This window comes from Balaenoptera borealis (genome assembly GCF_965194805.1).
Source record: "Balaenoptera borealis genome assembly, chromosome: 10".
NCBI classification, from domain to species: domain Eukaryota; kingdom Metazoa; phylum Chordata; class Mammalia; order Artiodactyla; family Balaenopteridae; genus Balaenoptera; species Balaenoptera borealis.
This window is the reverse complement of record NC_138874.1, coordinates 5,512,931-5,527,112: the sequence shown is the minus strand read 5'-3', so window position 1 is coordinate 5,527,112 and position 14,182 is coordinate 5,512,931. Positions and strand designations below refer to the sequence as shown.

The 14,182-nt window shown below is 57.8% G+C and overlaps 1 protein-coding gene across 7 annotated transcripts in view; it reads right to left on the bottom strand.

The window, feature by feature from the left end:
* RASGEF1A (RasGEF domain family member 1A) overlaps window positions 1–14,182 on the bottom strand; it is a 254,860-nt gene that overhangs the window by 36,961 nt on the left and 203,717 nt on the right. The window contains exon 1 of one of the 7 annotated variants that reach the window (XM_082407467.1): window positions 1,898–2,077. The exons of the other annotated variants lie outside the window; for them this stretch is intronic. Within the exon in view, the coding sequence (XP_082263593.1) occupies window positions 1,898–1,915 (18 nt within the window). The 5' untranslated portion in view covers window positions 1,916–2,077. Of the gene's footprint in view, window positions 1–1,897; window positions 2,078–14,182 lie in introns of those variants that run through there. 7 annotated transcript variants of the gene reach the window in all.

The window sequence follows — 14,182 nt, the reverse complement described above, 5'->3', positions numbered from 1 at the left end:
CTCCGCTGCTACCTCCCTGGTCTGAGCCCCTGGGCCCCTGCACTGGCCAGACCATCTGCTTACACTCACCAGCTCTGCTCCTGACATCGGCCTCCAGTCTGGTCCTCTTCGAAGCCTTGCCTGACCTCTTCCTGCTGTGCTCCTCTGCTCCCACTGCCACTTAGCTCCCTCCCTCTCCTCTCCTCCAGCAGGTCCTCAGGCTGAGGCCTCCCCTGACTGCCCCACCCAAGGCACAAACAGCTGCCCCACACTGGTGGTCAGTGTGCTGGGCACCAAACGTGTTAGACCCCTGCTCGCCAGGCTGAGCAGAATTGTCATTACTGGTCCTAGTGAGATTGAGTGGGGCCCTGTGACTCATCTGGCTCAAAAGCAGTGAGTAGAAGTGACGTGTGGCACTCTGAACTGGGGCACTGAAAGGTTAGTGCAAGGGCCTCTCTCCCCCTCTGCCATGGGACCTGTCAGCCCAGGTCCTTGAGCGAGGAAGGCTTGGAGCAGGCCCCCGCCAAACCATGAAGAACTCGCCGATAAGTGAAAATTACAACGTGTTGTTATAAGCTCCTGGCTTTGGGGGTTGTTTGGTTATTGCTGATAACCTAAACTACCCTGCTCTTGATATGCACCCTTGATATGTTCTGTTCCTCTTTCCTGCTCTACTTTTTCCCTTTAGCACTTATCACCACGTAACATTCCATGTTCCATTTATTGATTGTGCTTTTTTTTTTCCCTCTCTTGCTAAAAGGTGAGCCATGAGGACAGGGACTGTGGTGTCTCTGGTTCCCTGCTGAATCCATGGTGCCTGCACACAGCAGGTGCTCAATAAATGCACACTGAATAAGTGAAAGAACGAAGGAATAAATGAGTCCTGCTTCTTGGGCACAGCCAGGCCCAGTCAGCCCAGCTGTGGCCCCCTTCTGTGCCCCACCTGCACTGAGCCTGAGGTCTCGGGTCTACGTCGGTCAGCTCCAAGCTGAGGGCTTAGAACAGCGGCACCTGAATCACATTGCCTGATTGCCTCAAAGGAAGGGTTTGAGCCATGGAAATGCAACACTGCCTCATGCTCAGGATTAATTCCAGGACAGGTTCTCAGCCTCCTTTCCTGTAGAAAGGAAGCTGCCCCTCACCTTGGGGTCCACACCCCTGGAAGCCCCAGGCTGGGCCTCACTCTCCTTAAATACACAGGTGTCTGTGGGCCCACACAGGCACAGTTCTGCCCGCCCTGCTTCTCCTTCTCTCTCACACACACACCCCATATATAAACATGCCCACATTTTCACATACTCTCACTCTCGCCCACACATCACACATACACACCTCCCACGTGCCCACCTCATCACAGACCTCCTCTCCCCGCACCTCCCCCAGGGCAAACAGGTGGTTCTGTATTCAAGTCCAGAAAAGGATCCGCTGTCGTCTTGGCGCTTATAAGCCTGCCTGTGCCAGTCCCAGGGCAGCCACCCTCCTGCCGACCCTGTCACTGGGGCTGCTGTCTCCTGCCTCTCCTGCCCTGTCCACCCCACAGGGGTCTCTAACAGGTGTGCAGGCGCCGCGCGGCCATAGACTATCACCGGCGTCCGCAGGCCGTGCCAGGAAAGGCAGTGGCAGCCTGGGCTGCCCATCCGTTCTGAGCCCTGGGCGCAGCCCACCTGACAGCCGGTGCCCCATTGGGGACCCACAGAGAGAGTGGTTCCCAAAGGCAGGCTTCCTCCGGGCCTGGCCAAAGATATTCTCGGGATGGCCACACTCCTTGTCAGGAGGTCAGGACCGCTTCCCGAGCTCGGCGGCGCAGGAACCCCTGATCCCGCAGTCCGACTGCAACCAAGGGGTTGCCCTGCGAGCTCGTCCACGTCACCGCCTCCGCGACCCGCCGCCCGGCACCTGCCATGCGCCGCAGCCCTACCTGGGGCTCCAGAAACATCCTGGCTGCCTGCTCCCAGCGCTGTCTCCCGGCGCCCCGGGCGTCCCGCTTGCGGCCGCTTCTCTCCCCGCGCCCCACGGCAGCTCCAACCTTCCGCCCAGCCCGCGGACTACCCCACGCCCGCCTCCTCCCGGGAGGCGGGGCCGGGCCAGGGCCGGGAACGCTAGGGTTCTGGATGGGGCCGAGGTAAGGGGCCCAGGGGTAGCGAGGGACGGGGTGGGGCCGAGGGACCTCGAGGCAGGGCCAGGGGCGGGGCCGGGGCATCGTGGAGTTCGAGGGGGCGTGGCGAAGGGGGCGGGGAAAGGACCGGAGGGTCGGGGCGCTGCTTGGAGGGCGGTGGCGAAGGTGCAGGGGTTGGGGCGCCGGGAGGGGCGCGGCGTGGGCAGGGCGCACAGGCCTGGCGCTGGATTTGGGGGCGCTGGGAATGCAGGCGGAGCGGGCCGTGGCGTCAGGACGGAGGCCATGGCAGGGTGTCGGTGCTGGGTGCGCGGGTGGGCTTGCGAAGGGGCGCCGTGTGGGTCGGTGCTTAGCGCGCGGTAGGAGCGGTCGTGCTGGTGAGATCCAGCTAACGGAGAGACCCCTGCGCCCCCATATCCTCCCTCGAGCCTCTCTTCCCCCTCCCCGACCTCACCTCATCGTAGAGGTCCACTACAGAGCTACAGCAGGTGCTTGGCCAGCGTCTGGCTTGAATGCCTCCCCTCACGGGGCTCTCACTCCACACAGCTCTGGCCTCGAGCGTCCCACGGAACTCTCTGTCCTTCCGTTTCCTTGAGTGAACACAGGGGACACGGCAGCTGCTTTTGTGGGAGGACTACTCTAAGACACGGCGTGGGTCGGACCTGGCACATGGCACAGCGAGGCGTCCTCCCGCCCCCAGGAGCCCCGGCGCTCAGAAAGAATCCTGTCCGGTGACGGATCTTCCGCTCCCCCGCGTTCCTGCGTTGCCCCCAACCCGGGCTCTGAGAATCTGAAAGGAAAAGGTGGACTGAGGGAAGAGCGCCCTCTCTGGGAGATCTAGAACCGGAGGGCCCAGAGGCTGAGTGGGGAGAGGGAGCGGGGTGGGATCTGGGAGAGCTCATGAACAAGCCCTGGGGCTGGGATGGGGAGAGGCGATGCTGTCAGTGTCCAGGCAGGTACCAGGACGCCGGCCCCCAGCAGCCTGTGAGACAGCCATCTCTCTTCCCAGCTACCCGTTCTCCTTTGCCTGTTCTCTCACCAGTAGCAAGATTGGCCCTGAGGCTAAGTCCTGCTGGACAGCTATTTCCGTCTTGAGGAATTAGGGGGTGTGCTGAGTCCATTCACCAGCCTCCTCCAAGAATATGCAGGAGTTTGGAGACAGCCGTCCTTCTCTTGGAGGTCTGCCCCCACCCCGCTTTCTCTACTAAGACTGGAACCCAGATCTCACTGCTCCAGCACCTGCTCCTGTGGGAGGGCAGTCGGGAAGAGGGGGACAACATCAGCTGAAATGGCCAGGGCTGCAGCCTGCTGGCACGTCAGCACCCCAAGCTTTCACACTGTCCGTCTCCCCCCTGCTGCTTCTGCATCTCATTTCAGGCCAGTCAGAGGATGCAAAGCTGACACTGGCCTCTGCAGGGGACTTGTGGAACCAGGACCAGCCTGGGCCCTTGGTCCTGAGCCCGCCTGGCCACTCTACCCCTTCAGACAGCTCCACAGTGCCAAGAGGGGTGAGGGGTTTTGCCCTGAGGGAGCCTGCCAGGCACCTACCCCTGCGGTCCTCAGCCCGACCCCACAGCCCTGCAGGACACCTGGGCCCTCAGGCAGCCACAGTATTTCCTCAGGAAGTCCATGTGGGCAGTTAACACCCTCTGCACCCCGAGCAAGCCTTCCCCTCTGCTTCTCTAGATGTTATGGCCCAGAGGAGGTGGCTAGGCCGATATGCAGCACCACTGCACCTTTCTGTACATGCTCACTCACAGATTTCACCAGCATCCCTAAGACCCTTGATAAGGTAGCTGCTTCCCAGGAGGAAGGAGCACGCTCTGCCAGTAGTCTCTGCAATGGGAGTGTCCTCGCAGACACAGGTGGTGCTCTCTCACCTTTGCTCACAGGCGTGACCTCAGCATTCATGTGTGTACACGGACTACATCCGCATCCCAAGGCAGCAGGCAGATGGGCGTGCCAGGGCTGTCCCCTGCCAGGGTGCTCCCCTGCTTGAGCCTGTGGGTGGGGCTGGGGGTAGAGAGCAAGGTGCTGCAGGGAGGACTTGTGGGGACCGGCACAGGAACACAATGACCTTGCCAGAGCTGGCTTTAGAAAGTAGAGAAGGAACCAGCTGTGGTGTGGCCAGCAGACATGTGCTGGGGGCTTCTGGAAAGATGAGGCACCCCAGATGATGTGGGCTGGCCATGAGACCAGGAACGGTGCACCCATCCCGTGGAGCAAGGAAGCCTGATTCCAGAATGACAGTGACCCTGGACATCCTCACAAGTACGGACACCTGGGACAGACGGGAAACTGGGACAGGAGGCTGGACTCACTGCTACAAGCTCCTAATTAGTGTCCTTGCTTCCACCTGTCCTGCCTCAACACAGCAGCTGGATTGGCCCTGTTAAAACCTGAGTCAGGTCCCGCCCCTCCTCTGCGCAGACCCTCAGTGAAATGAAAGCCAGGGTCCTAGTGGCCCTGCAGGCCCCATTGGCCTGGCCCCCATTTGAAACCTCCCACCTTCCACTCACCTCTGCCCCCGCCGGCCCTGCTTGTCTGCATGCCTCTCCCCCTTGGGTCTTTACTGACGTGTCACCTTCTCGGTGACATATTTACAGTGTTAACCTCCACTCCCACACTTCCTCTCCCACTGAACTTTCCTTCTCATGGCTACTTCAGTCTGACATATTCTTTCTACTTCCTTATTTGTTAGTCTCCTCTGGGGAGAATTCGAGCTCCATGAGTGCAGGGCCTTTGTCTGTTTTGTTCACTGCTGTGCCCCAGTGACTGTGACATGTTTGCATGTGGCGGCACTTGACACCTATCTGTTGAATGAATATGTGTGTATGTATGTCTGTGTATAACCGTGCAAATATAGATATAGGTGTATGTATCTAGTATAGGCCTCATATCCAGAATATATAAAGAACTCATAAAAATCAAAAAAGTCAGAAGACCCAACTTTTTAAAAATAGGCAAAAGACTTGAAGAGGTACTTTACCAAAAAGGATATCCAATAGGGTGATACACATAAGAAAAAGCATTCAACTTCATTAGTCATCAGGGGAAGGAAAATTAACACCACAGTGTGATACAGCTGTACACCCACCAGGATGGCTAAAATGAAAAGGCAGAAATATCCAAGTGCTGACAAGGATGTGGCACAACGGAAACTCCCAGCCGCTGGTGGTGGGAGCTGAACTGGTAAAGCCACGTGAGAAGATGGACCCATAGTGCCTACAAAAGTCGAGCATATACAGGCCCAGAAACTCCTCCCTGGGTGTAGACCCACCAGAAATGCGTACATACTCACACCCAAAGACCCATCCACGAGTGTTTACAGCAGCACTCTTCACAATGGTTCTAAACTGGGAACCACCCAGCCGCCCTCCACAGCCAGGAGGTGTAGTCACTCAGGGAGCACCTCACAGCAATGAGAATGAACGAAGACAGCCACACACAAGGAGCAGTCTCAACCACCATCACATGGAGCAAAAGAAATCGGGCACGAAAGAACATCTAATCAGGATCCTACGGGGCTGCTGGGGCTGTGGCTGGGCGCTGGTCACCCACGTGTTCACCCCGTGAAAAGTCACTGAGCTGCAATATTTATGACTCATGCACTTGGCTGTATGTACATTACACTTCAAAACAGTTTATGTTTTAAAAAAAGAAATAACTTCCCAAGCAGAGCCGGCAAAGCTGTCTGAGCCCCAAGGCCCTTCCAAGTCTGCTGTGAGCCACAACTCAGAGAAGCCGAACTGGGGAAAGGAGCATTTTAAGGACACTGGTGGTCTCTGCCTCCCTCTCCTCATTCCCCCCAAGACCAAAGGCCCCTCTGGTAAAAAAACAAAAAAAAACAAAAAAACAAAAAAACGCCTGCTCCTTCCTTTAAAAAGGTACAGCCTGCAAGGTTTTAGTTTTGGAAGATGGAAGGTGGCCTAATGTGGGGTCACCAACTTTGAAGAACAGAGGAAGCAGGAACCCAAGTGCCCACACAGGTGGTGCCCACACCAGCATCACGACAAAGACCCTGCAGAGGCTAAAACCTCGGAAGCTAGGGTTCCAGGGCAGGGGTGTGGGGGGCAGGCTGCCAGTAGGCGCAGGTGAAAGTCTGATGGTATCTGCGGGACCACGCAGGGGTGAGCACCAGGGGCGAGGGAGCAGGTTACGTGCAGCCTCTGCTTCCTGCACGGGCTCCCCTCTCCACGCTGCCCAGCTGGGGCCACCCTCCTCCATCCCCCCCCAGGATCCTCCACGAGCCTCTCCCCATAGCCTCTGCTTGTCCTCCACTGTAGGTAGATCTGCTCGTTCACCCCGGCTGTGTAACTTGCTGCATGCGTGTAAGCGGGCGTGTAACTAACCGTGACTAACGGCACAGGCTGCTTGGGACAGCGGCCACTCTCTGCACCCGGGCCCAGTCATCACTCTCCCGTCAACAAGCTGGGAAAGGAGCAGGTGGAGATGGGACTGCAGCTGGCCACAGGGCTGTGTGGTCCCTGCAGCGCGGCCCTCTCCACTGTCCCAGCTCTCACGCCTCCCCCACCAGGCGCAGGGACGAGCGGGTGCGGTAGGGGTACCGAGGAGCCAGGTGGGCTGGGTGGGGACAGTTCCCCAGGGGCCTGGCCAGACCCAGAGGGTCCTGGGGGCTAGGGAAGGGCCTGGGTGGCCCTGGCGAACAGGGCTGGGAGGATGCAGAGGTTTGGTGCGCGGGGCAGGGGAGGGCCGTGCTTCCACAGAGGGCGCCGGGAGGTGCTGGACGTTAGGGAAGCAGCCCTTTGGAAGGGGAATTGGGCGCATCAGGAGAGTAGTTCCTCCCTGCTGGGTGCCAGAGGCCTGGCCTCCGCTTCCAGAGAAGGAGGAAACACAGGTGGGAGGAGGGTCTTCCCTCATCCAGGTGCAGCCCCTCGGTGGAGGGAGGGAGGGAAGTGGGAGGCCTGGGCACGAGCACATCTGGGTCCTGTCCGCCCAGTGAAGGGGGCAGTTCCTAGCAGCGCCCCTCCCTGACCATGCTCCCCTGAGTCCTGCTGCCCCTTCACGCTGAGTGCCCACCAATCCCGGCTGGCAGTGGTGGGCAGAGCATGGACCCGAGCCCAATGCACGGAGATCACCAGGCAGAGGTGGAGCGACCTGCCCAGGGCGGCCTGCAGGAGCCCCTGGGCTGGTGCCCTGGTGCCTATCGGGGGTGGGCCAGGATGGGGGGCGGGGGACGAGCGAGCCCAGGAGGGCTGCCCAAGGCCACACTCCAGCCCTTTCCACAGCCCACCCCGAGGCCTCAGAGAGGCCACACTCAGGTTCCTGCTCTCAAAGAAAGAAATTAATTTCTCCTAAGCAAGGCCTCCTTTCAGGCGACACTCCCTAGCCAGTCCAGCTTCCAGAGTGAGGCTGTTTTCTTGTCTGTGTGTGGGACCAGCCACCAGCATTTATCTCCTGAGAGCAGAGGAGGGGAGAGAATGCTCCCCCGGGGAAAGGTGGGAAGAGGAAGCCCTCCCTCCCCCAGGGAAGCCCAGGCCTGCCTCCCTGGCCGGTGCCAGCGGCGGGAGCTGCAGAGGAAGCTGCCTGCTCACCTGGGCAGATGCCCCCTGGACTGGAGTGGCAAGGCCCCGCCTGCCACCGCACCCCGAAGGTTTCCATTCCTCTGACTCCAACGTTTGGCCCATAGACAACCCTGACACTGAAGGGCCTGGTCCTTTCCAGTGCTGGTCATCGTCAGAGAACATTCCTCTTGCCAAGAGAACATGACCTCCCCATTTGGAGGCCCTGCCGCAGGGAAGCTGACCCTGGAGGGGTCACATGGAGGTCAGGGCCGAGGTGAGACTTCTGGGTCCTGCAGGGTCCCAAAGCTGGGAGGACGAAGATCCTGAGGCTGGGTCCTTCGGAAGGCCCGTGACCTCAGGCTGGGCAGCCCTGTGGCCTTGGAGCCCCGCAGGCCACTCTGTCCAGGACAGTGGTTGGTCTCTGGGTGGTGGTGAACTAGGAAGCACACGGGACTCTCAGCGAACTGCGCCCTGAACTGTGATGTCATCAGCAGACAGTCCTGGACCAGGTCACAGCTTCTGTGAGCCTCAGTCCCCCACCCAAAACCAGGACTCACTACCTGAGACGAAGCAGGTCACGATGTAAGCCAGGCGCCCATAAAGAGCCTGATGAGAGCACCTGCAGGGGCAGCGAAGGCAGGAGGCGTAAAGGGGAAGACGGAGGGAGACCCTTCCCCACACAAAGCTCCCACCCGAGTGGAGGACTGCCTGGGGAACAGGCCAGCAAGTGGGACAGGGACAAGGCATGAATGTCCTTGTGGAACCCTGCAGAGCCTCGACCTCAGAGCCAGAAAGAGGCGGAGGGCGTGCAAATGAAGAAGCAGGAAAGGCCCATCCACAAGGAGCAAACTGCTTCATGGCAACCAAAAGCCCGAGTCATCAATTTTCACTTGTGCAAGCTGCAAAAATAACTTTAAACGTCACACAGGGTGTTCGTGCAAGTGTCAGGGTCACTGGTGGGAAAAAGGGGAGAAATGGGTGGCAGAGATGGGTTCCCTCAAGGCACCTCACGGGAGAACAGCCCCTCCTTGGCAGCAGGCCTGGCTGAAAGCATAACAGGTCCATGCACACACACGTGATCTTGTGCATGTGCATGTATCTGTGTGTGTGCGTGTGTTTGCACGTGTGTGCTTTGTGCGTGAATGTGCATGTGTATGGCGCGAGCACGTGTGTGTGTGTGTGTGTGTGTGTGTGCATGCACGTGCCTGTGCTCTCCATGTGCACATGTGTGTACGTGCCTATAACACAGACTGGCATACACCCTCTGGAAGGTTAATCGGGGTGCCTGCCTGCCGTTGGCCGTCTCTCCGATGGCCTCTTTTGCTCTCTTCTCTCCATTTGTCCTCATTGAATGCTTTCCAAGTTTTCTCCAATGAACGTGAAGGACTCTGTCGCTGGCATAACACAGTGCATGTTCTTTCGCTAAAACCAGGACGTGAGGCTGCAGTGCTCCTCTGGAGGGTGCCTGGCGGGAGGCGGGGCTGGCTGGGCAGTAGCCCACGGTGGGGGGCCTGCCCTCGAGCACCCTCACCGGCTCCTAGAGAAGGGAGACCCGTTCCCGCCAGCCGGGGTATAACCAAGGGAGGAAGGGTGCCCAGGGCAGACAGGTGGCATGGAGAGTCAGCGGAGCCTGAGGACCCTGCTGGTTGGGTGTCAGGAAAGGCTGCATCAGGCAGCACAGCTGCATGGGAGCAGCACCCTCCAGACAAGGGACAGGGCCCCGTTCCGTCTCACCCACCGAGAGCGTGATCTGGTGCGTGTGCTCGGCAGCGCTCTTCGCTTCTCTCCTTACATCCCACTAGCTTCTCCCTCCAGCTGGCAGGCCAGAAGGCTCTGCTTGGTACCGGGCAGGGCAAGCTGTGGGAGTCAGCCTGACAGGCGCCCTCCTCTCCACACGGGCTGGTTTTCACCGTCTCGGGGATGTGTCCACTTGATTCTTACCTCCGAGACTTATGTTATCACCCACACTCCACACTGTCCTTCTCCTTCCGCCTCTGTCCCAATACCTTTCAGGCTCACCCTGTCCCCTCCTCCAGGAAGCCTTCCTGACTCTTAGAACATGCCTGAGGGCCTTGCCCTTGGACTACCAGCCCATTCACGAGGTGCACCTTATACCCTAGTCTTCTTCCCACCACCTCTTAAGGAGAGCTAGTGGCTCCCTAGAGGCCTCCCCGAGGATCAGAGCTCCTGTCTGGGCTCCATAAATCCAGTGTGCTGTGTTGTATTAGTGATGTCTGCCTCAGGTGAGGCTGTGGAGGAAGAGGGTACCAGGGCCCTGGATCTGCATCCCTCCTCCAGCTCCTCACTGGTGGGCTCCTCAACCACTGGGTGGCATTTTGCATTCCTAACTAGACTATTCACTTATCCGTTTTTTAAAAGTTAATGAACATGTACTACGTGCTAAGTTCTCAGAGACACAGTCCCCGCTCTCAGGGTTGACTCTCAGGGCTGTGGGAGGGGAGAATGGTAAACACAATATAGCTGGTGATGAGAAGGGTGATGGCACAGAGTCTGTGGGTCAGAGGCTGCCTCCCTGGGGAGGTGAGCCTGGAGCAGAGGCTGGGCTGCTGGGTGGGAGTGTCCTGGTAAAGGTACCAGGGAAGGTGTGCCAGGCAGAGGGCACAGCAAGTGCAAAGGCCCCCAAGAATGGAAGGAGCTTGGTGCATTCAAGGCACAGAAAGACCAATGTGGGGACCTGTAGTGAGAGACCCCTGGACACTATGGCTGTCCTGGGAATTCTCCAGAAGCTCAACTGAGTGGCCAAGTTGGGAGGGGGCAGGGAGGAAGGGAGACCCAAGCTACCTGGGAGGCTTTCCCCAACAGAAGGTGTGAAACAGAAGGTGCCGGGTTTGACGCCCCTCTCGAGGCCCTGAGCAGTCCCAGTGCAGCTGGGCGCCAGCTTTAAGCCCTTGGGGGCTGACCCCGCAGCGAGCTCCTAGGGATGCTCAGAGAAGGTGCGGTGGGGCTGGGTCAGTGACCACCACCCACAGGGTCATCTGGCTTCAGTTCTCAGAGGAGACTCTGCCAGGGAACTCACACCTGAGGTCCCCTGTTGAGTGTGTGTGTGTTGGGAGGTGGGGATGGATGCTTTGGGCCTGGGCTGCGGGTAGGGAACGGGGGCAGAGAGTCAGTACCAGCCTGGTTTGGTGGGGCAAGGGGGTTGGAATTTGGAGCTGCCAGAAAATGAGGGGAGGGACTTCTTCCGTCTCACTGGGTTCCCCTTATCCGTGACCAGCTCCCAGACTCCTTCCCAACCCCCCTCATGCTTCTGGATCTTCTTCTGCCCCTCCCCCTGCCCGGTCCCTGGGGGCTCCCCGTCTGCTCTCCCACTTCATCCTCCCCTTGGGGTGGAGCCCCAGCCAGCAGGTGGGCCAGTCCCTGGAGCCCCCTGGGGGCCTCTCCTCCCTCCCACCCCCTTCTCCCCTTCAGCCTCTCTCTCTGCCTCCCCTTCCTCTCAGCTCTGCACTTCTCCGGACCCACAAACACAGTCTCCCTGACCTCCCACCCCTGTTAGCTGCCTTCCAATTTCTTCTTTCATACACATTTCTAGAAAAAGCAGACTGCATCTGCCACTTTTATTTCTCCTGGTTCCACGCACACTCCCCAGCCCGGGCCTCCTCCCCTTCCTCAGCCTCTGGAACAGTCTTCCCGCCTCTTCCCTCCCTGTGGCTGCCTGACCAACCCTGGGGCACCTGGCTGACCCAGGCCCTGGATTTCAACAAGACATAACTGCTCACAGCCGAGCCTCAGCCTGGTGCCAAGCCCAGGCGCCCGATACCAGGGAGGTCCACAGGGGTTCCATGCAGGATGCTGGGCTGGCCTGGGCTTCCCTCCTCCTGAGCTGCCCCTCCGCGGGGCCCAGCCCCACCGGCCGGCAGGAGGCCCCAGGGACCCGCTCACACGCACAGCCAGGCCCACAGCCACCGAGACACATGTCCCAGGACCACCACAAGCCTCCCTCTTCGTGGTTGAGAGCAGAAGCTTGTCCTGCGATCTCTTGGGCACAGGCAGCAGGGGACCCACCCCTTGGACAGCGACCTAGGCCTTGTGAGGCCCTGACCCCGGCGGGGGAGCGGCGGCCAGCTGAGCAGGTGGAGATGTGCCGGGCCTGACACAGGTATGTTTGAATTCCACCTTCGGGAAAAGGTTTTAACCGGAGCAGAACATATGGTCTCCTACGCTTGAGCTTCTCTATTTACTTGGCTGAGTTCAATATTTGGGAGAGTTACATTACACTTTTTGACAATTTACTTATATTTTGAAGGAGAGTTTGGGTTCCTCCTCCGATTTCCTTGATCATTGTCCCATTCTCATACCCACATATAGTCCTGCCGAGATCCTGCAGCCCGGACAAGGCACCAGGGCCACTGTGAGGGTCCCTGGGCTCTCCCCCAGCCCTCTCTCCTGTGGCGGGAAGAGGCCGTCTGTGGCGGACAGGGCGGCATCTGAGCAGGGGAGGGGCACTGGGGGACCGCAGGAGCATCCAGAGGGGAGGCTGGTGGGGCTGACTGGGGAGGGAGCCGGTGGTGGCCCCCTGGGAGTTCTGCCCTCCTTCCTGGGGATGGGCTGCAGCTGCCTGCCCACGAGCATCCGCTCAGCCCCAGCCTGTCTTGAGCCAGAGAGAATGACGCTGCAGGCTGGTAGGAAGGGACCTGATGCCAAACGGACACGAGGTGACCTGTGTGTGCTTCTGTGCACATGCCTGTCCCTAGAGCAGACACAAATGTTCCCAGGAGGGGTCTTTCACAGTCAGTCCCAGAATCACGGGCTCTTGAGGGATGCCACCACCGTACCCTCTCCTCTCACCCCAGAGAGCTGCGGCTGTCCTGAGGACACCCAGTAAAGACACAGAGCTGAGAGCGGAGCATGTGCCCTTGCCCTTCAGGGTCCCAGCCCTGTCCCGGACCCTGTAGGAGGGAGAGTTGTGGGCACGGCCTGCAGAGAAGTGTTCTTCATTCTCCCAGCCTCCCAGCCAGAACCAGGGCCCCGGGGGAGGGGAGGAGACCAGAGCTTACCTGGGCAGGGCCTTCCCGTGCAGTCACATGTTTGTTTGCCTAGTTTGCTTGTTTATTTTACCCATTTTAAAATTGAAAATGCAATATATGCTCATGAGAAAACACTCAACAGTACAAAAGATTATACAAGAAAAAGTAAATGCCCCAGGCCCCAGGCCCCAGCCCCTCCACAAAGACACCCACAATTAATTAATCTTGTGTGCAACCACCCAGAACTTTCTGTGTTCATGATATGATTTACATGTGCATGCGGGGTTCCTTTTCTGAACTAAAGGGCTCACGCTTCACACATTATTTTCAACTTGCTCTTTTCTCTGGGCACCTCCTCATGTTCTGTACCAGCTGCAGGGCATTCTGCTGGGTGGCTGGGCTGTCCCCTAGCACAAGGCACACAGGTGTGGCATGACGTGGTGACCACAAACATACCGCAATGACCATCTTGACCAAGTGTCTTTACCCAAATGTGTGACCATATATGAAGAATAAACTTCTAAAATTAGATGTGTTAGATCAAAGATTATATGCATTATAAGTTTAAAGAGACATCACAGACCCACTCTCAAAAGAGGATGGACAATTGTCAGCAAAATGGTATAGTAATGACCTCTGAAAAGCCTCTCCTCATAAAAGCAACAAGAAAACTGGCAAAAATGATTAGAACCAACTTTTTTAGAATTTCGAAAATTAATCAGAGACGTGGAGCAAAGCAGGGAGCATTTATTCACGAAAAGCAGCTGAGTACCACTAAGAATTGTAAGCTTTGTGGTGTGCTAACTTGCCTGAGTCTCATCCCCCACCCATTAGCTTCTAGTGCCTTGAAAAACAAGACCCTTGCCATGGAAACCAGTAGCCTGGGAGCCACTGCGGGGAAGCTGAACAGGGCTGAAACTCTTTCAAGGCCTCATTTCCAGAAAATTGTCATTGTTCAGCCTGTCTGGTGGTTTCCCGGAAGACCCATTTGCAAGGATGTCTCTCTGACTCAGAGCTCACCCTGTACAAAAAGCCTATTTCCGAGGGTTGATTGTCAGAGATAATTACAGGCATTTAACTTCACAGCTGCCTGAGGCAGTGGATAACATTTGGAGCAAACATCTGACGAACCAAAAAGCTTAAAAGACAAAGCTCAGCAATGAGATGTCCATAGGGGCTTTTAAAAGTTGCAGTGTACTCCTGGGAATCCAGAAGGCCACATGCACGCCCAGGCATGTGCACATGCTTAGGTAAGCCTTGGGAAGGCCCTCAGCTCTCACTCTGGCTGACTGTGAAGCTCTGTGCAAACAGGAAGTGAAGGCTAAGGCAGAGCTGTTAACTGCCCGGCTGAGAATTGAAGATGCGCCCCAACATGCACGCAGAGCCCCTGGGCCGAGACTGGGAGACTGGTTCCAGGCATTTAAGGAAACCTCTGTCCAATCACTAAATGGCAACTAAGATAACCAAACAGAAAGTACAGTGGCCATACACAACAAAAGAATAGACTTTGCAGAATTAATTCAGGAAAGTCACTAAACAAACAAATCACAGTGACTTCAACAAACAGCAACAGCAACAAA